The 26,388-nt window shown below is 32.5% G+C and overlaps 2 protein-coding genes across 3 annotated transcripts in view; both read left to right on the plus strand.

The window, feature by feature from the left end:
* Positions 1-26,388, plus strand: part of LOC127722059 (cytochrome P450 3A8-like) — a 497,429-nt gene that overhangs the window by 218,023 nt on the left and 253,018 nt on the right. Inside the window, exon 14 of one of the 2 annotated variants that reach the window (XR_007991621.1) lies at positions 14,282-14,635. The exons of the other annotated variant lie outside the window; for it this stretch is intronic. The gene's annotated coding sequence lies outside the window, so the exon portion shown is untranslated. Of the gene's footprint in view, positions 1-14,281; positions 14,636-26,388 lie in introns of those variants that run through there. 2 annotated transcript variants of the gene reach the window in all.
* Positions 13,634-26,388, plus strand: part of LOC127722061 (putative cytochrome P450 CYP13A6) — a 28,889-nt gene continuing 16,134 nt past the window's right edge. The window contains exons 1-5 of the mRNA XM_052228910.1: positions 13,634-13,689; positions 19,396-19,492; positions 20,490-20,542; positions 21,791-21,887; positions 23,409-23,534. Of these exons, the coding sequence (XP_052084870.1) occupies positions 13,634-13,689; positions 19,396-19,492; positions 20,490-20,542; positions 21,791-21,887; positions 23,409-23,534 (429 nt within the window). The remainder of the gene's footprint in view (positions 13,690-19,395; positions 19,493-20,489; positions 20,543-21,790; positions 21,888-23,408; positions 23,535-26,388) is intronic.

Consider the following 26,388-nt stretch of genomic DNA (forward strand, 5'->3'; position numbering starts at 1 on the left):
TGATGTTGAACTGAAATGAAAATAAATATATTTTAAAATGAACGTTGGTTACTATAATTAATTTCATGTCAAAAGGAATTAACATAATTGTTGTGTACGAAGACAATTATCATACAATTTATTGCTGACCTTTTTTATCTTTGATTTTCGGCTACTGTTATTGTCTGTCTTTCTTCTACTCTTTATTGTCCCCTTTTGTCCTTTTTTTTTATTATTAAAGACATATTGTCTTCCGAAATAATATAAATGTCCGGTAAAGATACCAAACACAAAATGATGAGGATTTCTGATTTGACATCAACTAAAGATGATGATAAAAACCACAACTGATACAATATTGTAACGCAAGACGCATGAAATTTATAAAGTGCCTATGTCATCTACATAATATTAAATCCAATTTTTTGGCCTAAAGTACTACAAATTTCAGAAATTATATAGTTTGAATGTACAAACTAACAATAAAAAATGTTCTTCGCCAACTTCGAACCAAATGCATTGCCGTAACTGTTTGTTGTATAGTGAGGATACTAAATATCATCTGAACGTTTTGTAATATAGAAACCTGTTTAAATTGTAGGCAGAAACTGTTAGATTTGACAACATAGACATTGCAAACGGTAAATTGAGACATCACTTAAAAAGTTTTTAAAAAAGTATATCAAAGAGGACATGGAATATTCGTCATTCTTACATTGCAATATGGGAGTTCGACAGAAAGATAACCTTTCACCTAATATTTTTACATTATACTTCAATGACGTTACACATTCTGATTGAATGATAATGTTCCTTACTTGCAAAGCCTCTCTAACATATATCAGGAACAATTAGTTATTTATTTAAACATATATGTTTTGCTGTATTCATGAGATACTAATACCTTTTCAGAAACACTGAAACAAGCTCTTCTAGGATTTAAAAAAAGATTCACATGGATAGGAAATTAAAAATTAATCCTGCAAAATGGAAGTTGGTTATATTTTACAACATGAAGAAAAACTAGACTATAACTAGTTTTTAGCTTTTTGGCGTGTATTTGAAAAATCAAGATTGCCATAAATACCTTGGGAATACTTAATTTCAATGTTTGTTTTTGGTAAAAGCAAATTACAGCTTACCATGCGACAAAGGCGCTATATGATCTCTTAAAGACATTTCAAAATGTTTGCATAACAGTAAATTATCAGCTACGACATCTTGACCCCTACAGTACATAGTTTTAATCTATGCTTTGAGGTAAGGGGGTCTTGAAAACACCGACATTAAGGAAAAAATACACGTGAATTAATGAATAAATATTCTTGGTGTTCGAAGAACAACTCCAAACTGCAAAATTTATAGTGAGCACAGTTGAACTCCGATTTATATGGTAATAATTATTTTACATATGTTTTACATTTGTCATGTAGGGGGTTATAGCTTACTTTTCGGTATGTGTTTTGCCATTGTTAAAGGCCATACGATGACATATACATACCTAGATCCGCATCATTTTAACTCTGGGTGATGGTTGTCTAAATTGAAATCATATTAAATATGCTTATTTTAACGAGGAATTACCACATTTCTACACTGTCAACCCTTGGTAATAAAAATATAAAATCAATAAAAAGGACAACAAGGATGCCATAATTATAAGTTATTATTGTTTCCAACCTTAAAAAATCCGTGATTTTTAAATATCGCGTACAGACGACCGGTTCTGTAGTAGTAACAATAATCTTATAAACTGGCTTTTTAATAAAATCTGGAAGAAAACGATGAGTTGTTCTAAAAATACATAAATGAAAAATGTAAACCAAAGAATAACACATAATTTATAAACTATCCTTAACTGAAAGCGATAGCCTCTAATGACCTTCTTGAAAGATTCGTTATCGTCTTCAAATGACAAATGACAAATCATGATATGACGATCTGCTTTCGCTGTGTAAATAAAGCCATGATCTCATTCCAATAAAACACGGGTGCCCGTTCTTGGCGTTACAATAAAAAAAAAACCAAACAAAAAAACAAATTAAACGACGCTGGAGATCTAAGTAGACAATTATGTGGATGTTCCTTGCATGAATTAAAAAAAATCTTTTAAAAAGTAAGTATTTTTTTATTGCACACTTCTAAATCGCGCAGTTTTTAATCTTACAATGGTTGTTTTTCCAGAAATTTATTTATTTATCAAATTTAAATGGAATGCTTTTGAAGGTGTTTTATAGGTCTACTTCGAATTAAAAAAGTCAGAGTTTTCTTATTAGAATCGAAAAACATTCTTAATGAGAAACGTAATTTTTCAAGGTCAACAATAAAAGATGCAAGAAATATCCACTTGGTACTTTTTGTAAGTAGAAATAAAAAGATGTGGTATGAGTGCAAATGAAACAACTCTCCATCCAAGTCACAACTTGTAAAAGTAAACCATTATAGGTCAAAGTACGGCCTGCAACACGGAGCCTTGGCTCACACCGAACAGCAAGCTATAAAGGGCCCCAAAATTACTAGTGTAAAACCATTCAAATGGGAAAACCAACGGTCCAATCTATATAAAAAACGAGAAACGAGAAACGCTTATGAACCACATCAACAAACGACAAACCACTGAACATCATGCAAGATCTGTTATACGCTTTGAACCTTATTGTAGAAGGGTCTGGATGAGTAGATCGTCACTTCTGAAGTCAAAATTTTCAAGGTCATTTTTTCAAATTTTGCAAATCATTTTTTAATATCTATATTTTTTTTTCCAATTATTTCTTATATTCATATTCTACCCCATTTTCTCCATTTTTTATATTTAGGGTCTAATCACTGTTCTACTCACTGTTCCTAAAACCCAATTCACACCCTCTTTTATCGTTTATATTTTTTCTTGGTGTATATACAAGTAATAATGTACTAGCAATTATTTAATTTTTCTTCTTTAGTAAATCCCGAATGTAACTATTAGAAACTTGTGTCTGTGTGTCATATGCAATCACATTATAAGTTTGCCTTGATACAAAAATTGTAAAATTATCTTCTATTATAATTCAATTAACACGAAGACTTAACACTTCCTAATGATGATATCGTGTTGTTATAATTGCATTCTTTGATTAATTGTTCAAGGACATGGAAAATTATTCAACATTTTGTAGACACATACCAATTATTCTCCAATTAAAATCATATTATTGTTATCAATGTCACGAATTAAGTCATGAGTTTCTGTCCTAATTTCTTCGTTCTTCGTAAAATGAATCCCTTTGACCAATTTCTGATATAAAAAACCTTCTTGGTTTAAAAAAATCGTGTTAAGTACTAGAACTTAAATAAGTCCATGAAAACTAAAGCGAACTTCATTAAAAAAGGATTTAGGATATAATTTACTATCAAATCTGATTTTCAGAATCAATTACTGTATCTGTGTTAATTTAGTTATATAGATACAATGGATAAGCGTGGATTCTTGAAAAAGAAACCATGAGCCCGGAGGGCGAATGGTTTGTTTTTCATGAATCTACGCTTATCCATTGTATCTATAACTTAAACTATTGTGTTAATTTCTTTTCAAAATTAAAGCCTTTTCTTAATTAGAAGGTATTGTAAGTGAGTTTAAATAACCATGTTATCGTGTCCAACGATGCATTGATAAATCTCAGATCACAATTAATTGGTTAACAAAATACAAATATAACACTTCTACCTTTAAAGATCTTTATATTACCAGGCATATGAATATTATCTGTTTATACAAAATAAGACATATTCGAAATTATTTCTAATAAAATTGAAAATGGAAATGGGGAACGTGTCAAAGAGACAACAACCCGACCAAAAAGCATATATTAAGTATATATAGTAAGTATGTTATCGAAACTTTTCTAACACTCTAGGCACATCACGATTTTCTCGCATAGGAATTTACGAACAAACCTTTGTAAAATTATGTAGTAAAACAGATGAAATCATACTATATTTATAAAACAATAATTGACAAATAGAATGTAATCATTTTTGTTTCAAACATGTGAAATAGCCGATAATAATATATAAAAAAACGGTAAAACTCGCTATTATTACAAAAATATCCGCTATAACTTGCAAAATTAGAAAAAAACAAGGATAGCTTAAGAATTGGAACAACAGAGAGAATACAGGGATTCGAACCTAAACCGACAAATCCCGATCTTTAACGCATTGATTTTAACCATGCTAACCTCGCGGCTACCAACTCATACTATACGACTGCCTATTGTGTCTATATAAAGGTACAAGCCCTGTGTGTCCTATGAACCGATGTATATCAGATGTTCATTTAAATATATAAAATAAACATCTATAGTGTAACCCATTGGTAGCCGAGAGGTTTTGTCGGTGTGTTGATGTCAGTCACACATAACAGATTTCAAGGAAGGGTTCGATTCCCAGTGAAGGCATATAAAAATTACAAAAATTAAAGGTAAGTTTTTAACTTAATTCCATTAGTGAACAGAAATCAGTAAATTAGCCAATTCAAACTTAATGAAATTAGGCACACAAAGGAAACAATTAAATATAATTTGGTGAGTCAATTTCAGCGGCAGATTTAGGAAGCGTTGATTCTAGAAAAAGAATCCACGGTAAATGAATAGGCTGACGTCACAACAATGGTTTAAGCCAAGACATTCGTATTTTTGCAACAAATCAGGGGAAAAAAGATATATTACGACGAATGTCACACTGAAATTTAAAGCAGAAGGCTTGCATTATATAAATTTTGTCTGCTTACCTTTATTCTGAAGGTTGGTGTCATACGTTTTGCTTAATTTTCTGTAAATTTACAGAAATCATCTAAAACGTTCAAGGTCATTAATAAAATTTTATTCAGTTATATACACTAGTGAACTTATTTTGACTGATTCGACAGTTTTGATCTGAACAGCTCTTACAAGAGGGAATAGTGAATTATTAAGTCATATTCAGATTTATGCACTGCACTGCGGTAAATTCAGACAATTATTTTGCACTCAATTAAGATTTGTTCAGTCTTTTCTCAGACTGTTCAGTAGTTGTTTTTTACATGTACACATCTACCTCATACTGAATTGTCTCATAAGCTATTGAAATTATGACAGAGGATAAGTCTGAAAATAGACTAAACCTCGATAATTTACTGTTCAGACTGTTCAGATTATGTGCAGTAAATCCAGCGGTGTGCGTAGCTCTCTTTTTTGATTCGAGCGTTACTGATGAGTCTTACGTAGACGAAACACGTGGCTTGCGTGCCAACTTCAGTATTTTGGCATTATATACAGGCAAATAACAACTATTGAACAGATTGAAAATAGATTTTGTCTGCACAGTACTAAATTAATACAATGTAGTATTGAATAGTTATAAAAAGTGCCTCAACGACTGAAAAATGTATTGTTCATTGTTTTACAGCTATTCAGTAATTATAATTACTATTTCAGATACAATTTATTGTACTAGTGATGTTTGAACTTTACTGAATTTACACATTAAATATAGGAAAAAAAGGACTTAAAATCTTAACAATATTTAAGGTTTCTATGTTTAGATGATGTGAAGACGAAAATGGCCATTGGAGACTAAGATTCGTTTACTAGTGCTATATATCAGTTTGAGTACAACGGTTCTTTTAAACTGAACTCAATTTTGATTACATTTCTCAAATGACAATAACGTTTTCAATAGTGTACTTTCTCTTTGATTTCAAATAAAGCGTTATCTATTTTAATTCAATTAATTTTGATAATTAATGGCATAGTACGACCGACCAAATGATTAATAGTAGTTCTTAAAATGGACTAATTATCTTGGAAGATGACAGACAGAGATTGTAAAGTATCTTATTGACATATTTTGTTGTAAAGCAGAGATAAATACACTAGTTTTTTTATATACTAAGTCACGATATTATCCAACTTGAAGCAATTCTAGGATACTTATATTACGGTGAAGGTCATTATTAGACTTGGTACTTGTAATGAAAGCTAAAACAGGAATCAATTCTAGCATGTTTTGAGAAGCAAACACATACAAACTTACCTATATATATATTCATATAAATATAATAAGCAAGTCTAAAAGGGTACAACATCACCAAAAAATAGCAATATCATGAACAAATATTAAATATTTCGGATAACTAATATCCTTCATCAGTAAGATATCAAATGATTCTTTTCTTGACATGTTGTAGTCAAACTGACATAATAATCTTGATCGTTATACAAATTATCACGAATCAATGCGCTAGTAAATTTTTATAATATTGATGTTTGGGAGAAGGAATAAATTCCTTAAAACTGAGAGTCCTGTACTAAAGCCTGAGTTACAGGAAACACGTGATGGTAGGGACTTATTCTATGTTTTTTTCATTAATGCCCTCTAGAGAAACTGTCCCTAACTTTCTTATCCAAAAACTCTCCCGAGCAAGTCTGTCGGCCCTTGACCAACCTTCGTTGTGGTCTATGAGAGTGATGGTAAGGTTTTTGAGATCAGCTTGGGCGTGCCCAGGTGATCTCATATGACGACTTACGGGGAGGTCGGGCTTACAGGTGTACTCACTTCGATGACCATTCATGCGTTTCTTGAATGACTGTTCTGTCTTGCCACCAACATACTGCATGCTATATCGACACTGAAGAAGGTAAACAACATTCTTGGTTTTGCAAGTTACATTGCAATATATAGTGTATACGGACCCAGTGGAATGGGAAGTAAATTTACTAAACAATGATCCCAATAAACTATAGTTTTTGTGATATTTCAACACTGTCCCTAAGCTTTTTGTCATGTTTATCAAATACATGTAAGTAACTTTGCAACAATAGCCAAAATGAGTTCTGTGACGTCACATTTAAAAAATAGTTTATAAAACGGAAACAGATTTGAGTTCAGAAAAGGACATCAAGGGGCAAGTATTTGAAAGTCATGACGTGATGAGACACATATTTGAGTCTTTGACTCTTACAAATATATACGTAGTCCTAAATTTAGCTCAACAATGTTCGATCTCCATATGATTAGACGAAAATGGGTCCTTCCCAGTATTTCATCACGGTGTAGCATTTGTGACAGCGATATTTTCCTCTATGTTTCATTTCGTTGAAATTCAAACTTTATCACCAAGCGACTATTGTTCTTCAAATTGTTAGCTTTCATGTTATCAGATATATGTTTTAATTTGTATTATTTGTTTACAGCATCACGTGACAAATTTCATTATTACATCGATTAAGTTAGATTACATAATTCATATTATATCGTTTCTATGCAAATGGTCAGTTGGATACCAGCGGTCAAGCTGTACGGACGCCGTACATTTACAATGATATTCATTGTATTTAGTATAGAACATTTATTGGAACTACCATTTGTTTTATCTTTTTGGAATATTTACCGTTGAACTGTTATTGTAATTGTTTTGCACTATTGAAAAAGTTATATATAAACCATCGTAAAGCTTAACTTAGTTTTGTTGACTTTAGCCAGTGAGTTTTGCCCCGTATTCTTAATATAACAGGAACGATGAAAACCCCTGTTATAAATTGTTGGAGGTACCCGGGTCAGTTTGCTTAGTTTCACACTTATTAGACAAGCTGTACACAAGATCATACCTACGCTCTACAAGTGTATAATGGATTACAAATTGAGACACAGATTTAATTGGTGGTGTCCACCTGATCTTATAAAGGAGTGCAATATGAACAATCAGTCATTTTTCGTAGAAAACGGTTACAATCCACAACGTTCGAATTTTCTTCGTGTCATCAATTCGAATATCGCTAAAACTGTGAGATGTTTCCGCTGTAGACAAACAGGACATTTTTATAAACAATGTTGTGCAGAAATCAGAACAAAATCAAAGAAAAAGCTTGACGGAGATTTCGAAAGACTTTCCTCATTTATACAGCGTAAAACTTGTGAGAATTTTCCTTTCTATACCTTGGACGATGCAGAATTTCGTAAAGCAACACGGACAAATTTAATTCTACATTTCCAGGTAAATTTACTTCAAACGAAGCAAACCCAAATTTTGAAAGAAAAAGTGAAACTTGAATCAGTCGTTGATTTAATAAAAGATCAATTGAAAGAAAACAGAAAATCGCTCAGACAGGAAATTGGGGATCTTAAGCAGGAGAACAAAACATTAAAAACCAAGCTGCAGAAAACAATTTCTAAAAGCACAGAAGTATCGCGAGAAATGTAATTTCTGAATCTTGAAAACGATAAATTGGTCAAAACAATCGGAGCACTCTACTTTAAAGTAGCAGACTTTGACGTATCAGAATTATCAAACAAAAAGAAGATAAAAGATTTGACCACTAGTTGCAGAAGATTAGAAACGGAAAATAACGCTTTAAGATATGACTCTGGTGACTGCAAAATTCGAAATCAATCGCGGCCAAGACAGAATCAAAAACAAAGGACAAAATGTAAACCACGATCCATCCCGTGGAAGAAGAAGACAGTATTATTATTAGACTCTTGGACAGAGTCTTATTTAGTTGGAGGGAATTTGTGATAGCGATATTTTCCTCTTTGTTTCATTTCGTTGAAATTCAAACTTTATCTAAAAGCAAGCGACTATTGTTCTTCAAATTGTTAGCTTTCATGTTAAGAAGTTAATCCATTTTAATCCTAGCATTGTCCAACTCTTGTTATCAGATATATGTATTAATTTGTATTATTTGTTTACAGCATCACGTGACAAATTTCATTATTAAATCGATTAAGTAATATTACATAATTCATATTATATCGTTTCTATGCAAATGGTCAGTTGGATACCAGCGGTCAAGCTGTACGGACGCCGTGCATTTACAGTGATATTCATTGTATTTAGTATAGAACATTTATTGGAATTACCATTTGTTTTATCTTTTTGGAATATTTACCGTTGAACTGTTATTGTAATTGTTTTGCACTATTGAGAAAGTTATATATAAACCATCGTAAAGCTTAACTTAGTTTTGTTGACTTTAGCCAGTGAGTTTTCCCCCGTATTCTTAATATAACAAGAACGACGAAAACCCCTGTTATACATTTGCCATTGAATTTCCTAAACTGACGTCTATGTCATTGCGCGAATATGTGTATCAGTGGCTGAAAATGTCTTTTGGTTGACATATGTCAGCAATCAATGCAATAATTCTTAATCTTTATTGGTTTGCAGGTTTGGGGGTCTTTATCAAAGACAACCATGCCGGATCATCTTTACCTTACATTTCAACATAGTCCCCAGAAATAATAAAATCTATGTTTGTGAACGTCTGCACGCAAAAAAGCATACTCTATCAAACCTTGACAAATATAAAGAGAAAGAATCAATATATATCTAGGTCTAAGAACTCTCATTTCACTTCAAAACGATCTTTTCTCTTGTTGTCTAATTAAAAGTAATTTATATTCAAACAGATTTGAAGGACAAACTTCCACGATTCGTATAATGTATGTCAGTCAATATGTTACAGACTGCTTGAAAAAATCTCAATTTCACCATGCAATCAGTATATGAACTGTACTTTTCACAGCTGGGTACACACAGGTTATACAATGTAAGATTATATTCTAAGAAAGAGACTTTGAGTATCAAGAATTTCCTGATTTTTTGCGATAACAGATTGTATCGTTAATCCTCACGAAAAGGTAATAAATCAAAGCGGGCGTAGATTCAAAGTAGAACTAAAGGAAACCAGTAATTATACCTTTTGTAGGTTACATGACAGAGATATCTGTGTATTGGCGCCAATCTTTTCCTAATAACAAAACCCATGGGGTATATCTTTCCTTGAAACTAAAATTCATGCACTTAAAGCTGATAGAAAAGAAAGTTTCTGTCTTGGTTATATAATTGAAAATTAATGTATATGAAACGATGCCTTTTCATAAAATATGCAAAGAAATACAATTAAAATTCAGCATTGCAATAAACAACAATTGTTTTAATTATTGTGTTAGTTTATCATCTTATTTATGAAGTCTATTTGCTATAAAAAAAGCCGTACTAAAATGTTTGTCATGAAGACAAATTACAACGTTTAAATGGAACAGAAGGATATGATGGTTTTCGACATTGAAAGGGCAACCCAACTACACAAAAACTAAGATATACATCCGGTAATCTTATGTTCAATTAAAAAATGCCGTCATTGTTATCAACAAAGTCATTATATATCGTGAAATATACTGTCAATGATTTGCATCTTTTGTACTAGTTAGGATGTTAAAATGTACGGAAGCGTAATTAGCGCCACACAATTATTTTTTTAATTTTTTCAACCTATCTTTGCGTTACAACGCAAACCTTTGCAAAATAACGCAAAAATCTTTTGCGTTATAACGCAAACATTTGCGATATAACGGAAACATTTGCGTTACAACGCAAACCTTTACGATATAACGCAAATATTTGCGTTATATTCTATAAGACTGGTAACATGCTAAAATTTGCTACTACCCTGTTGTTAATCTTGATATTATCTATCTTGTGTGTTTCATAATTCTTATACAGAGCAAATTGAAACTAAAGACCAAAAAAAAAAAAAACAAGCGGTATAACAAGGAGCAATACAATTGTCAAACATCATATGACAACACTAGTGGCGGATTCAGTTGAGAGCGTTAAGGACGTTCGCCTTTGATCTTTTGATCAGGAAAAATATAATGTTACGGCATAAAATCGTTAAAAGCCCCGCTTTCATTCAATCCTGGATATGTTACTAAACACAATGCCTAGCCAAACTGATACAGATCTCGATTGATCTCAAAGACGTTGACACAGGTTAACAGCATGTAACACTAAAAAAAAGCTTGGACCACTATAACTCAAATTCAAATCGAATATGATATCAATGTTCATAAACGTAAGCATGTCTTTAAGGAATGACTTTAATATTTTTTCTGTCTATGAAGAAATAACATCAAAAATGTGGTGCACACTGAATAACCCGCGTAGCAGGTTATTTTAAAGTGTGCACCACATTTTTTATGTTATTTCGAATAGACAAAAAAAATATTACAGTCATTTCTTATAATTTAATTCTTAATTCCATTTTAAACCGGAGTAAATCATGAAAAAACGTTGATGACGTCAAGGTCACATGACAAAATTATGTCTATGAGCTGATAAACAAAACAACGTCAGCCAATCGGAAGACGCGTTACATCCAAAATTAAATTATGTATATATAAGGCGACCTATGTTGTATTGTTCTGCAATCAATTGGTCCTTTCAGAGTCTAAAGGACTATGGGTATTTTTTTTGTTCGTACCCCAAAAAGAAAATAACGTTACGTCATTGGTTAAATTGCCATTTATAGAACATTTTAAACCAAACACGACGTTTTGGTGAACACTTTTAAAAATATTACCCTGAATGCATTACATTGTTTATTAGTCGTATCTTCCGACCGTGCGATGGCTTTATAGACAGTCAAGGTCGTTAAAAACCCCCATAAGTAAGTTGTTCAAACACAAACGAATTAGTTTATGTGCGAGCAACACGAGGCTCTGGGACAGTTTTTACCGAAAATGTCCGAAGGTAAGAGATCGGAAAGCCAAATGTTTAAGATATTAAACAGCATACAATTTAAAAGAACCTAAACAGATCTAGAATAGCCAAAACCGAAAGTTAACTTTGCATGAGGGAGTTTCAACCTTAGTGACAAGTATTCGATTTTATAAAGTGGAAATATATCTTAAAAAATATAATGGCAATCCGAAGCCATGACTGCTGTATGGATTGTAACCTCAGGGACTGATAGTCGATTAGAGGTCGACGATGTTTAGATAATTAGATTTTTCGCACATTGATACCGTGAACTTTTTGTGCGACTGAACGAATCGAACCAGCTAAAAGCTTCCCTTTTAAAATATATATACTCAGAAAACCTGTTTATTGGATCAATTCTGGTCGCTTCCTTGTTTGTTAGACAGTTTTATGCTTGGAATTTTACTAACGGAAGTTATGATGTCATATAGTGATGTTTTTCTTCTCTGTAGACACTTCCACCTACAACTTCAGACAAATTAACATTTAAAATAATGTATTCTTGATAAATAAACTACTGAATATACACGGAAATAAGCAATTAGTTCTTTTTGTTAATCATTCCAATACAAGCATAATAAGATATGAAAAGTTGTAACAATTTCACGTTTTTATGTTGTTTTTCAGAGATTAATTTTATTGTCATTGACATGCAGATGTCAACCAAGGGCGTGCAATTTCTTATAATTACGTTTCTGTTCTCTGAAGACACTTTCCACCTACAACTTCTACAAATACAGACAAAATTATATCTTAGACTAATGCATTCTAAACGAATAAAGTACTGTAATTTGATGCATTAGATGTATTGACAGATACTTAAATGAAATTCTATTGAAATAACAAGACGATAGCAATTTTACCTTAATGACTTTGTTTCGTTTATTTATTTATTTATTTATTTGTTTAATTATTTGCTTATTTATTTATTTATTTATTTATTTATTTATTTATTAATTTATTTATTTATTCATTTATCTATGTATTTACTTATTTAGTTTAATTTTGTCTATATTACTTTTAAAAAAATACTGTGGTGTTTTGTCCACTTTTCATGATTGATTATTTGGTTTGGTTTATGATTTAAAATGTTATTATTAGTTTTACTAGTTTTAATCTTTTTTAACCGTGGTTAATATTAGTGCGTTTTTTTGGGACAGACACATACAGAATGTGGCGAGGTTAAACATGTTTGGCGGTCGCCCAAACCTCAAGCATGTCACTATAGTTCAGTTTTCTTTTTTCTCTGCCTCAACATTGAATATGTGTTTACTAATGGTGATCGCTAACGGTAAAATAGTTAGCATAAAGGGCCATACCGTGGTAAAATCAGTATAAATTCAAGCCGCAATGAATTAAGTCTTAAACAAAAAAATCACCTTATATCATGAATTTTTAATTTAACATAATGTGTATGAAAACCGTCAATTTCGAAGCGGTGATAGAATTTCTGTCAAATACTGATAGTTGTATTTATAATACTAGTATACGGTACATTTATATGCCTACATATTTTAAATGACGATTTCAGATTTTTTTTCATTTTTAATACTGTTTGGAGATTTCGAATACAATTAAGGGAAGCATACTTTTGAAATTACAACAACTTATATTAGCTCATACATGTATCTCAAGTTTTCAATTTTTAATGCATGTGTAATTGACCATATTAATGAACTGATTGTCTTTTATTTTCTTTCCAATAAAGTGAAAAAAATGTAAATAATTTTGAAACTTCTTGACCAAATTATTCTACTTAACCTTGTAAACCTTTCTTGTGAAATTTCTTTCTAAGTTTTGAAATGAAACAATCAAATAAATAGTTTGTTATTAATTTGTCTTGTTAAAGCATTTCCTGTTCAATAAAAAACAGCAAGGCACAACGATTCATTGTAAAACATAATTAACGTTAATTGGATTATTGATTCTGCCTGATGTTTAACAAACCACCCATTTATTTATGCAGAACGTTTTGATTGGTTAATGTCATACAAAAAATATATATATAAATCTAAGAATAAAACGCGGAAAATGTTTTTCTTTAAATCAATTGTAAACTTTCGTTATTCCTTTTTCTGTACAGAGATAAGAAAAATGCTAACAGAATTGTTGGTGTGTATAGGCCTGGGATGTTTCACTTGGTTCTACAGGTAAGTGCAATTACTTTCACTTGTTCAGATATATATATACAACAGGGGGGAAGGTATTATTCGAACTACCAAAATATGTATAAAATAGTTTCTAAAATTCGTCGTTGATAAATGAAGAAATTATTCAGAAACTTAGGTTGTGTATCAGTTCTCTGAATTATTTCGTGTTTCTTTTTTTTTTTAAAAGGGGTTAGGGGGGATTCCAAGCATTTCATGGTTGCTTATGAAGACATAACAATGAATATACTGTAACAGTTTATATACAGTATAACGATTGTCTTAAACACAATATGATTTTCGTTTGACGCTTTATATTGAGAGGTATCATATAAATAACACATAGCTGAGAAGGCGAAGCCATGTTTGACAATTGTTTTTTCCTAGTAGAATCAATCTGCTCTGTCACCTTTTCAACTTTGTGTTACTTAATTTATTGTACTGAATGGTCTACCATTATTCGATTTTAAATCAAAAATTTTAAATAATTAAATATAGCGTCATGTACATAACAATGTTACAGTTATTAGAAAAGCAACAAAAGTGAAGCAAGATGCATCTTTTATTTGCTATGAATAAAGAAAGGCAACAGTAGTATACCGCTGTTCGAAACTCATAAATCGATAAAGATAAAAACAAATCCGGGTTACAAACTAAAACTGAGGGAAACGCATCAAATATAAGAGGAGAACAACGACACAACAAAAACACAACATTAAAATGTAACACACACAGAAACGAACTATAATATAACAATGGCCATTTTCCTGACTTGGTACAGGACATTTTAAGAAAAAAATGGTTGGTTGAACCTGGTTTTGTGGCATGCCAAACCTCCCGCTTTTATGGCAACTTCAAACACAACACCAAAACGACAACATCACATGACAGGACCACAATACAAATAAATGGGAGAACATATAGGACAAAGAAACACACGAATAATAGCTAGCAGAAGGTACTAGGCTCAAAATTCAATATGCCAGACGTATTGAATTTGCTATGAAAATGTTTTGAAGCCAAAACGTAGTACTTGAGCATTATCTTTAAAATTATCAAATGAATGTAAATTCAATTCAATGTCCTTTAAATAATCGATTTTGATTGGTCTGCACGAGAGGGTGACATTCAAAAAAATATCTCCCGCTGAGCCATGAGATAGCGTAAACTATCTCTCTCGTACTTGCCAATCAAAATCTGGCGTAAAATATAATACACTGTTTTACCCATGTGTGTCATTCCGTCCATGTGTCCGTCCGTTCGATGCTATTTGTGTCGCATTTCATCCATGGATCTACATATCTGAGCTTCCCGAATTTATATATGAAGCGTCATGTGAAGGACAGCTGAAGGACGCCTCCGGGTGCGGGAATTTCTCGCTGCATTGAAGACCTGTTGGTGACCTTCTGCTGTTGTCTGTTCTATGGTCGGGTTGTTGTCTCTTTGACACATTCCCCATTTCCATTCTCAATTTTATGTGAGCATACTTAACCATTTAATGCATTTGCACGTCCAGTTGCACATCCATTTGTAAATCCATTGGCTATTGACTTTCTACTCAGCTCATAGTTCATCTTGTGTTATTATGGTTGACAAAACCGTTTGGTGTTTAACACATTTCTTTAAGGATGTATTCTTCTGAGGTTTCAGTCTCGTTGAAATCTCGTTCGGTAATTATTTCCAAAACATGTGATAAAAGTGAAAAATATCAATGAATATACAAAACATTATAATCAAACTAAACTCTGTGAAAGAATTGTGTACTTAAAATAAGTAGTCCTAAGTCAGGAATCTGATGTTCAGTAGTTGTCGTTTGTTGATGTGGTTCATAAGTGTTTCTCGTTTCTCGTTTTTTATATAGATTAGACCGTTGGTTTTCCCGTTTGAATGGTCATGATGGTTTTACACTAGTAATTTTTGGGGCCCTTTATAGCTTGCTGTCCGGTGTGAGCCAAGGCTCCGTGTTGAAGACCGTACTTTGACCTATAATGGTTTACTTTTATAAATTGTGACTTGGATGGAGAGTTGTCTCTTTGACACTCATACCACATCTTCTTATATCTATTTGAGTAATGAAATTTTCGAATTTTATAAGTGTCATCAGGCAAAATGTTGAGAAAATAGGTGAGGGTACAAAAAAAATATTTTACCAAAGATATGTACATCCCATATAATTTTTTTCTTTTCAAAATTCTTGGATATGTATGTTTTCAATCATTTATATCAAAGAGGTTGAAATGATATGCTTTTTATTTTTATAAAAAATTGACAACATGGTCAATTTGACACGAAAAAAACAACAAAATTTTATAAAACTTTCTAATATCAACACCAACCTATGTTTTTTTAGTTACATTTATTCAGATTGGTCCACTTCATCTTTAGTGAAAGTATGACAAAAAGTTTAATTGTGAAATTGTGATTTTTTTTCATGAAAATAAACCAAAAATGGGTAAAAATGGATGAAAACGGGAAAATCATAAAAAATGGGTACTTTCAAATGGCCGTAGCAAAAAAAGAAGTGCACCACCATATGATTTTTTCTTCATCAGTTATTTTCTTACAGTCATATAAACCCAAAAAAACATGGTTAAGAAAAAAAGTTTAATTCTCGAAATTTTTTGCTCTCCAGAGGTGTACATCCTTAAGAAAATGTGTTACGAATATCTTTAATAAATGATTTTATAACTTTCACAGCTGCTTTTTGTCAATACTTAACAAATCAAAAGTAAAAGAAAGGCATTTTTCATATGTGTCACATTAGTAAAAAAAAAATGCCCTTCTTGAGTCTGTTCTATTGTTAATTCGAAATCCACCATAGTTCCTTTTCATTTTCAAAGCGAAGACAAGGGTTCTCGGGGGGGTAAAGATACATGAACGTTAGTTTCGATTGTCAAAACGTGTACGATAATCACATCTTTTAATCTTTCGCGTTTTTTTTTCGACACGTGTACAAGAATCACATCAATTAATCTTTTATGTTTTTATCGATTGTCGACACTTATACAAGAATCTCAATAATTAATCTCCCGAGTTATTATCGATTGTCGACATTTGTACAATAATCTCACCAATTAATCTCTTGCGTTTTTGTCGATTGCCGACACTTGTACAAGAATCTCAATAATTAATCTCCCGAGTTATTATCGATTGTCGACCTTTGTACAATAATCACATCAATTAATTTTTCGCGTTATTGTCGACACGTGTACCGGAATCATATCATTTTTCCTTTTTCGTATTTGTCTATTGCCGATTGATTTACAATGCTCACATCAATTCATTGTTTGCGTGTTAGTCGATTGTCGACACGTGTACAAGAATCACTTCCATTTACTTCTAAAGTACTGTTAATTACTTCAATAGATCTCTCGCGTTATTGTCGATTGTCGAGGAATCGCAATACTACTTAATGTAAGCATTCACATTTAAATTTACAGTATATGTTTCATTAAAAATGGACTATCATATGTAGTGTGTTTAACTATTTTTTTAGGGTCTCTTTTGTTCTCATATAGCTCTTTGGGTGTTTTTATAAATCCTTGGTTTTCAATTAGAACACACCTGTGACGAAAATCTTTTGATCAAACTCTCCATTTTTTTCAGGAATGAAGAGTTATTTTCTATTGCTCATCTTCATTCATCCGGACGTTTTGCCTTTTTGGATATTTCCATGCATGGGCACTTTCTTAAAAAAGTGTTCACCAATGGAAATAATTCTAAGGGACGTAACGCGATATTGAATGAAGATGAAAAATACACTCAACACCAAATATCTCATTATTAACAACCAGCTTTTATTTGCGAGTCGTATTACCATAGTAAAGAACAGTGTATCGTATACACTAAAATGTGACAACAACATCCGCAGTATGTTTTCCGATGCAAATATTGGCTGGATTTGTGTCACGGATAGTATCCAAGCGAGTAAACACGAATATTATCCATCTAATAGAATGGTTTGGAATTTGTTTCCGATTTAACTTATAATTGATCACATCCTTAGTAGTTAAATAAATTCAACTTAAGTGTTACATACCCGGAAATCTAGTTGGACCATTTCGTTTTTCTGAGACGATTCTTTGTCCAATATTTATCATAAGAAAAACGCACACAATCCATTAAAATATATACATACATAGTAGGTTTTTCTCTCTCTCTCTCTCTCTCGATATACCACTTAAAGACACAAAAACAAATATCCTTGCAATCCCACAACAAGAAAGATGTGCGTATCTAATGACTAAAGACATAAATCTGGATGAACTTTTTTCATGATCTTTTTATATTAACTATTCTATTGTTCATAAATATTTCGTTAAGTGAGATAATGGCCAGCTTGATCTTAAATTTCGCTTGCAAAATATTAGATATAAACACAGAGAAAATGAAAGAAAAGCGTTGCAAAATGAAATAAAATTCTTTAATATAATACAATCTGAAGATTCTTTCTCAATATGTGTATTTCTCTATAACATATTTTGCTTGATGCAGGTAAATCCGAAAAAATGTTTTGGACGTATACAATTTATAAATTGTAATTTTAATTTTTTCATTGCTAGTCTTTATTTTAAGGTAAAATATTTCGTATCCTTTAGTTATGTAATGTTTATGTTGCCCAATACTAATATGTTTATAAAGACACGTATACAGTGGCTAACGTAACGGTGGGATCAGTTTTAACTTCTCTTAAAATCCGTGAGAAACTGTAAGGACAAACGTTCTGAAATAGTAAATAGAACAGTACTCCTAACACCTTTAGCACAGTTTCCGACAGGTGCAGTTCTACCATGGAACAGTTTTCGACAGGAGCAGCTCTACACTTGAACAGTTTAGGACAGGAGTGGTTCTACCTCTGAACAGTTTCCGACAGGAACAGTTCTATCCTGGAACAGTTTCCGACAGGAGCGGTTCTACCCTAGATCAGTTTCCGACAGGAGCAGTTCTACCCTGGAGCAGTTTCCGACAGGAGCAGCTCTACCCTTGAACAGTTTAAGACAGGAGTGGTTCTACCTCCTGACAGTTTCCGACAGGAGCAGTTATACCCTGGAACAGTTTCAGATAGGATCGGTTCTACCCTAGAACAGTTTCCGGCAGGAGCAGTTCTACCCTGGAACAGTTTCCGACAGGAGCAGCTCTACTCTTGAACAGTTTAAGACAGGAGTGGTTCTACCTCTGAACAGTTTCCGACAGGAGCAGTTCTACCCTTGAACAGTTTCAGACAGGAGCGGTTCTACCCTAGAACAGTTTCCGACAGGAACAGTTCTACCCTCGAACAGTTTCAGACAGGAGCGGTTATACCCTAGAACAGTTTCTGACAGGAACAGTTCTACCCTGGAACAGTTTCAGACAGGAGCAGTTCTATCCTGGAACAGTTTAAGACAGTTCTAACCTACAGTTGGGATCAGTTTTGACCTCTCTCATGTCTCTTTAGAACTCTCACAATAAGTTGTTATCGAACTGTTATAAACAGCTTTAGAACTGTTCCACCCTAGAACAGTTCTACCCGAGATCAGTTCTGAAATATATGGACATGAGGTGATCCTTTAATAAGTACTTGATTTTCCTTGGCTAGCATGTCTTGACTTGTCGACTTTATTTACAACAACGTTACATTATATCGATGAAATTGAATTTCCTTTCTAGCTTGCAATTATTTGCATCACTAGATTTTGTTCAATTCTCAAACTTCAGAGTCTTTTATTTCAGACAAAGAAGAATCCAAATGGAAACATTTAAAGAAAAAAATATTCCCGGACCTTCCCCGAATTTTTTGTTCGGAAACTTGTTGTCATTTCTTGGTCAGGTAGGTCACATCATCATCATTTGCATAATCATCATTTGCATAATCATCATTATCATTGTCATTGTAATAACCACCAACTAAATATTGTTTAACACAAAGTAGATACTTATTTGACTAATGCAGAATAAACGAAAATAAACATTAAGAAGAGAATTCAAAAAATGATACAAATCAAAAGTAAAAAATACGTGTATAAATAAACAAAATTGTACACTAAAGATTTGGGTAAGCTAATCTCTTTTGAACTTATGGGATGCCCCAGAAGTTTATGTATTTCCTGTTTGGAATGCAATACCTGTCACACTCTCAAGTGATGAATTACTGTAATTGATCAAATTTTGTTTAAAAAATAAAAAAAAAAATACTTACCGTTGGACCAGCAATCATTCTCCTATTCTAAATCTTCTAAGTTATTGTCAGTGATAATAATTAATACCTTTGCACATTGATGTTTGTCTCTTTTCTCTTTTGTAACCTTATTACATAATCTAATTTATAAATTTTCGTATATGTGAACTCTCTAACCTTACATAATGGCTGAATGTGAAAGTTTGAAATGAAAATACTACAAGTTTTTGTCAAAATGCGTCAACAGCCATTCACGTGATAACGAGCAATTTATTCGTAATGGTGACCATAAAACCTTTGTAGCGACGATATTATAGTTGAGGAATAATATCAAATTAAACAGTTTATATGGCAGTACTTGTACTATTTCAGGAATTTTTTGTTGTTTCAGAATTGGTATACTTTTCTATGCGTAGTATGTGATATCAAATTTTAGATGAAATGATATTTCCAGTGTAGCGAGTAAAAAGTAAAATAACAAAAATACAGAACTCAAAAGAAAATTCAAAACGGTAATTCCCTTAACAAATGGCAAAATCAAAGGCTCAAAAACATCAAATGAAAGGAAAACAACTGTCTTATTCCTGACTTTGTACAGGATGTTCCAAAACATATGAGATAACTTTATACCTTTTGAATATATTTTCAGAGTTTGTATTTAACATTCCGCAAATGGAACAACATATATGGAAATACATACGGGTATGTATAAATATTTGAGTTTTCGGTGAGTTTTCGTTTATTCGTGAACATTTTTTTGGGAACATGATTTTATAAACTATTGGTGGCAATAAACAGAAATTATGATGAGTATTGTATAAACATTTTTTGGACAATTGTAGAGCACGTGCATGGTAAGCCTCAAGGAAACGTGTTAGAATTAAATGAATACTAATGGTTACTTTTCATAATTACTCTATTTAGATAATTATGTTATAATATTCCATATTAACTGGAAGTAAAAAAATTGAATGCAGTCTTCATAACTACTAATCAGTATGACAAGAAACACGGTTTTAAGGAAAGAATCTCCGCGCTTCGTGCAAAGTATGCTACGTCATTTGCTATCATACTGCTTACAAATAAAATTGAGAATGGAAATGGGGAATATGTCAAAGAGACCACAACCCGACCAAAGAGCAGACAACAGCCGAAGGTCACCAATGGGTCTTCAACGCACTGCAAAAAAAAACCCGCACCCGGAGGTGGTCCTCAGCTGGCCCCTAAATAAAATTGTGTACTAGTTCAGTGAAAATGGACGTCACACTAAACTCCAAAACATATAAATGAACTAAAATTAAAAAACATACAAAACAAAGGCCAGAGGCTCCTGACTTGGGACAGGCGCAAAAATGAGGCGGGGTTAAACATGTTTTGTGAGATCTCAACCATCCCCCTATACCTCTAGCCAATGTAGAATAAAGAAACACATATCAATACGCACAGTAAAACTCAGTTCAAAAGAAGTCTGAGTCTGATGTCAGAATAAGTAACAAAAGAAACTAAGGAAAATGACAATGATATTTTGCTTACAAAATCTGTTTTCGATTTGCAATTGATCAAACAACTCGTAAAAAAATATAATAAAGCGAACCAGTGATTTTTCACATGTGAATACCATTCCCTTTTTCAAATAACAAACATAATTGAAAATGGAAACGGGGAATGTGTCAAAGAGACAACAATCCGACCAAAGAACAAAAAAACCAGCCCAAGGCCACCAATGGGTCTTCAACGCAGCGAGAAAATCCGGCACCCGGAGGCGGGCTTAAGCTTGCCCCGAAACATAATGCATACTAGTTCAGCGGAATGGACGCCATACTGAACTCCGAAAAATATAAATGAACTAAAATTAAAAAACACGCATGATCAGCAAAGGCTAGAGATGCATGCAAATGAATGTACCGATTTTTAAAGATATTTCTTAATACATATTATCTTTTTTTTCAGATATTTTGAAGGGCCAACTCCAGTACTCGTGTCATCAGATGTTGATCTATTATATGATATCTTTGTTAGACAGTTTAAAAATTTTCATGCTAGAAAGGTTAATAAGCAAACTAATGGCAAGCAAATAATCAATGTCTATTATATATCTATATGAAAAAAAGAAAGTTTATTATCCATTCTGAATCTACTACTTCTTATAAATTATCTGATAGATAAATAGCAAATAGTTCAGGAAAAGTACTGCATATACAATTTAAAAGGATACAAAATACACTGTTTATATGAGAGGGATAGTGGATGAAATAGGGGCAATCCTTTTGTATTTGTTTCAATTAGAAGAGAATGATTGGAAAATCGGTGATTCAAAGTGAACAAAATTACTAACTTCACTTAAAATATGTTAGGAACTGTCATAAGAACTGTCCTATAAAAGTCTCTAAAAGAGTTCTACCGACATATTTAGAACAAAAGAAATGTTCTAACCTTGAACTGTTTTGCTAGAATTTCAACAAAATTAAATATATAGGCTATTTTATGATATTCAAAATTCATTTCTAAGCCACAAATTGATTGTTGTAGCAATAGAGGGTGATTGGGTTTAAAAACTTGAAGTTTGCTTAAAAATAAAATATATAGAAACACTTTTTTTTTGCTACGATTTCAACAAAAATTGATATATAGATCTAATAAGCTATTTCTACCCTTTCTTAAAAACATACCAATTCTTTTTTCCCATAGGATTTCAACAAAAATATACATATATATGTATAAAGATCTATAACATTCCAAATTAATTGTCAATGTCTAGTATGGGGTAAACTAATCAGATTAAGAAAAAAACCCTTTCCGTATTTGGATTTCAACGAAAATAATAAATAGGAATAATTCATATTCCAAATTGATTCCCGTTGTCAAAATTGTGTAAAAACTTCTATTAAAAAGTCACAAAGCTTTCGAAATATCTGCTTTTGTTTGGATGTCAATGAAAGTCGATGTGTATGTATAATTTGCCATTTCAAAATGATTCTCAATGTTATTGATTACCCACCAATCGACAACCAGTAGTGCTTGGATTTTGATAAAAATTTATATGTGTCGATAACATATCCTGAATTGATTAAGCGAGGCTCTTGCTGACATTCACATGTAGGTATTCTAGTTCCAACGTATTTTTCATTTACGAATCGACAACCATTAGTACTTGGATTTTAATAGAAATGTATATGTGTTGAAAACATATCCTGTAATAATTTAGCGGGGATCTTGCTGACATTCACATGTAAGAATTCTAATTCCAACGTATTTTTCATTTACGAATCGACAACCAGTAGTACCTGGATTTTAATAAAAATTTATACTTGTCGAGAACATATCCTGAATTAATTAAGCAGGGCTCTTGTTGACATTCACATGTAGGTATTCTAGTTCCAACGTATTTTTCATATATGTACATGTATATGTATTCAATTCAAGATACACAGATGGTGTTAAGTATTATTATGTATTTTACTATATCATATCATATTATAATTGACTGATTGAAATTATAAAAATATTACTACAGAAAAAATCAATTGCTGGACACTGTCTTCTAAATCACTTTGCTTTATTGATATAGGTATACCCCGTCCAAGTTGATCCAGACCAGGACGAGAATGTCCATATGTTCTTTGCACGTGGCGAGAGGTGGCGACGTTTGAGGTCAATAGTTAACCCGGCATTCAGTACGTCCAAAATGAAAGAAGTGAGTAGAAGGCTTTCCAATTGTCAGTTTTTGCAGTTTGTAGTGTGCTAAATTCTCACTGTTGTCGTTAATACTGTTTATCGTCCAATTTATATCCCAGAGAAACCCAACGATTGCAACAAGTAAGGCTGAAACTAACATTCACGAAGCATCTATGTTCACCGTCGGTTGTAACTGATGAACAAAAAAGTCAATATGTTGTCCAGTAGTGTCGAATATCTGTGATCATAAAAAAATATCTGAACTCATTACATTCCATCATAACAGTTACTATTAATTTTACCTGGGGGTTTATCGTGACTTCAATGGACAAGATGACCTGTTGCCGGTGATCCCCCAAATATTAGAAACGCGTAGTCCGAGCTTAAATTCTATAGTTATTATGGTAGTTGAATACCTGTCTTGGTTAAAATTTTATTTCTGATTTTTTTTAGATGGGAAATTATATTGTGAATGAAATTTTCCAAACAGCCAATCCGCGCTTCATACAATATGATATTCGGTCAACTTTTTTTTCACTCAAACAATACTACAAAAACATCCAATTATTAAATAAAATCCTGGATAGTCAAATCACAAAGGGCAATGCACACAACACCAACTGAGATCAATTTTGCCTTAGAAATTGCCTTATGTTCCAGTAATTGACAGTAAAGAGAAATGTTAAGGAGTACGCTAGAGACTAGTTTGAAAGTTGAAAATATAAAACGATAGATAACACCAACCCATTGAACCTTTATAAGAGTAGTCAACACTTCAGTTTTACTGTGCCCGAATTTCAATGCAATATGTGAAGCTCTAAATAAAACCTTAGTCGATCTTAAACAAATTTGTAAAAATCGTAAAGTTCTGACATTAGGTTCCTATATTTATCCTAATATGAATTGATTTTGGAAATGCATATATAACGTGTATTAAAATCTGATTGGTTACCTTAAACACGCACATACATTTGTATCAAACAAACTTGTGAAATGTTCATCTTATGAGAACAACCAAAACCATAATCACCCTCAAGGAAGGGAAAGTTAACACTATGAAAAGTAACAAATAGAAAAAAAAATATTGAAATAAGATTTTAAAAATCACAGTCTGTAGGAATATTGTATGTGTAATGGTTAGCAGTTAATTGGTACAGACGTCAGGATAAGCTAGTTGTTTAAGGCCTTTCTTATCCTTTTTGTCTATGTTTTTATTATAGTACATACATCTTCTCCGGTCTGATATAGTGCTGTGTGGATGGCCTATTATAGTGTTATTAACTGGCTGTTTCTGTATTGACCCTGTTGTAGATTCGAGGTTAGCTGTATTGGACCCGAGACTCGAAGAGTCGAGGGCCAATACAGCTGATCGAGAATCTATAACAGGGCCAATACAGAAACAGCCAGCTCATAACACTTTTATCAAATGATTTTAATTCTTTTAATAAGAATAAGCTAAGAAACTTACCGTGAAGAAGATACAGAATTTCATATCTGAACTTGTCTTTTCATTCACGTGGCATGGATTTTTTGTCAACATTGTCAGATGTAATTTCTGATTTCTCGTCCAAGTACTTAATATTATGCTATTACAATTCATTTTATCTAGCAAATATAAAGTAGCTGGGAAGAATAAATCAGACAGTCTAACTATTCTTACTCTTGGATCGTCTGCGTTCTGATGATTGATCAAAGGAAATGAAATGAAACAGTGTCAATAATCGAAAGTCGTACTCGAAAAGGCTGTGAAATATTTCCGTTTCAAGACTTCAATACGTTACAAAACACTTTTTATTTTATGATTTTAAGCTTAGAAGATATAATGCAAATGTTTTTATGCAAAACGATACGTCTAAAGTTAAATAAGGCGTAAGAAAATTGAAACCGGAAGTGAACGTCTCGTATTAGCCCATGGGCCAATACGGCTTTTTTCCGTATTGGCCCTGTTTTTTCCGTATTGGCCCTGTCCGAAAAGCAATATTAACTCTTGAATTATATCGACAGGTCAACTTTATCAGTATTGCACATGCTGATTTATCCGTATTAGTGCTTATTTGCTCATATCATTTAATAAATAAATATACTATGATATTATTACGTGATTATTTCTGCATTGGCTTTGTTATTGATCCGAGGCTTGCTGTATTGGCCTGAGGCGAAGCCGAGGGCCAATACAGCTGGCCGAGGACCAATAGTAAGGCCAATACAGAAATAATCACGTAATGATATCTTTATTAATTAACTATGTGCATACAGTGTTTATCTTTGTTTTTGTTTCATTTCCTTTCACAAGATTTTAACATGTTTTACACTGAAATCGAACTATCCAAATTTGAGTTTCTTTTTATAAGCTGCAATGTCAAATGATTTGGTGCTGTTTAGAAGAGTCTTCTACATTTTTTTTGATGATTTGTTAACCCTTTTAAGTCACTTTTAAGTGTTATAATACATATATAGACGCAACACATAAATAGTAATTGGAAAGGTACTGCAATTGCATGAGAGATTCAGAAACAAAATGACTAAATAAAAGTAGGAGTTGAATATGATTGCCAATGAGATTGATTTGATTTGATTTTTGGTGGTTTAACGCCACTATTAAGCACCGCTTTTGGGCTATTTCGTGGCGGCCAGTTTTTATTGGTGGAGGAAGCCGGAGTGCCCGGAGAAAACCACCGACCTTCGATAGGAAAACTGACAATCCTAGTCAATTAAGATTGCAGTCGAGTGCACCCGCACGAGCGGGGTTCGAACTCACAACCTCAGTGTTGACTGGCTAGTGATTACAGTAGTAACTACTTAGACCACTCGGCCACCGAGTCCCCTTGCCAATGAGACAACTATCCATAAAGACTTGATCAATAGATTACAGG

Source organism: Mytilus californianus, unplaced genomic scaffold (assembly GCF_021869535.1).
Source record: "Mytilus californianus isolate M0D057914Y unplaced genomic scaffold, xbMytCali1.0.p SCAF_12, whole genome shotgun sequence".
In the NCBI taxonomy this organism is placed as follows: Eukaryota; Metazoa; Mollusca; class Bivalvia; order Mytilida; family Mytilidae; genus Mytilus; species Mytilus californianus.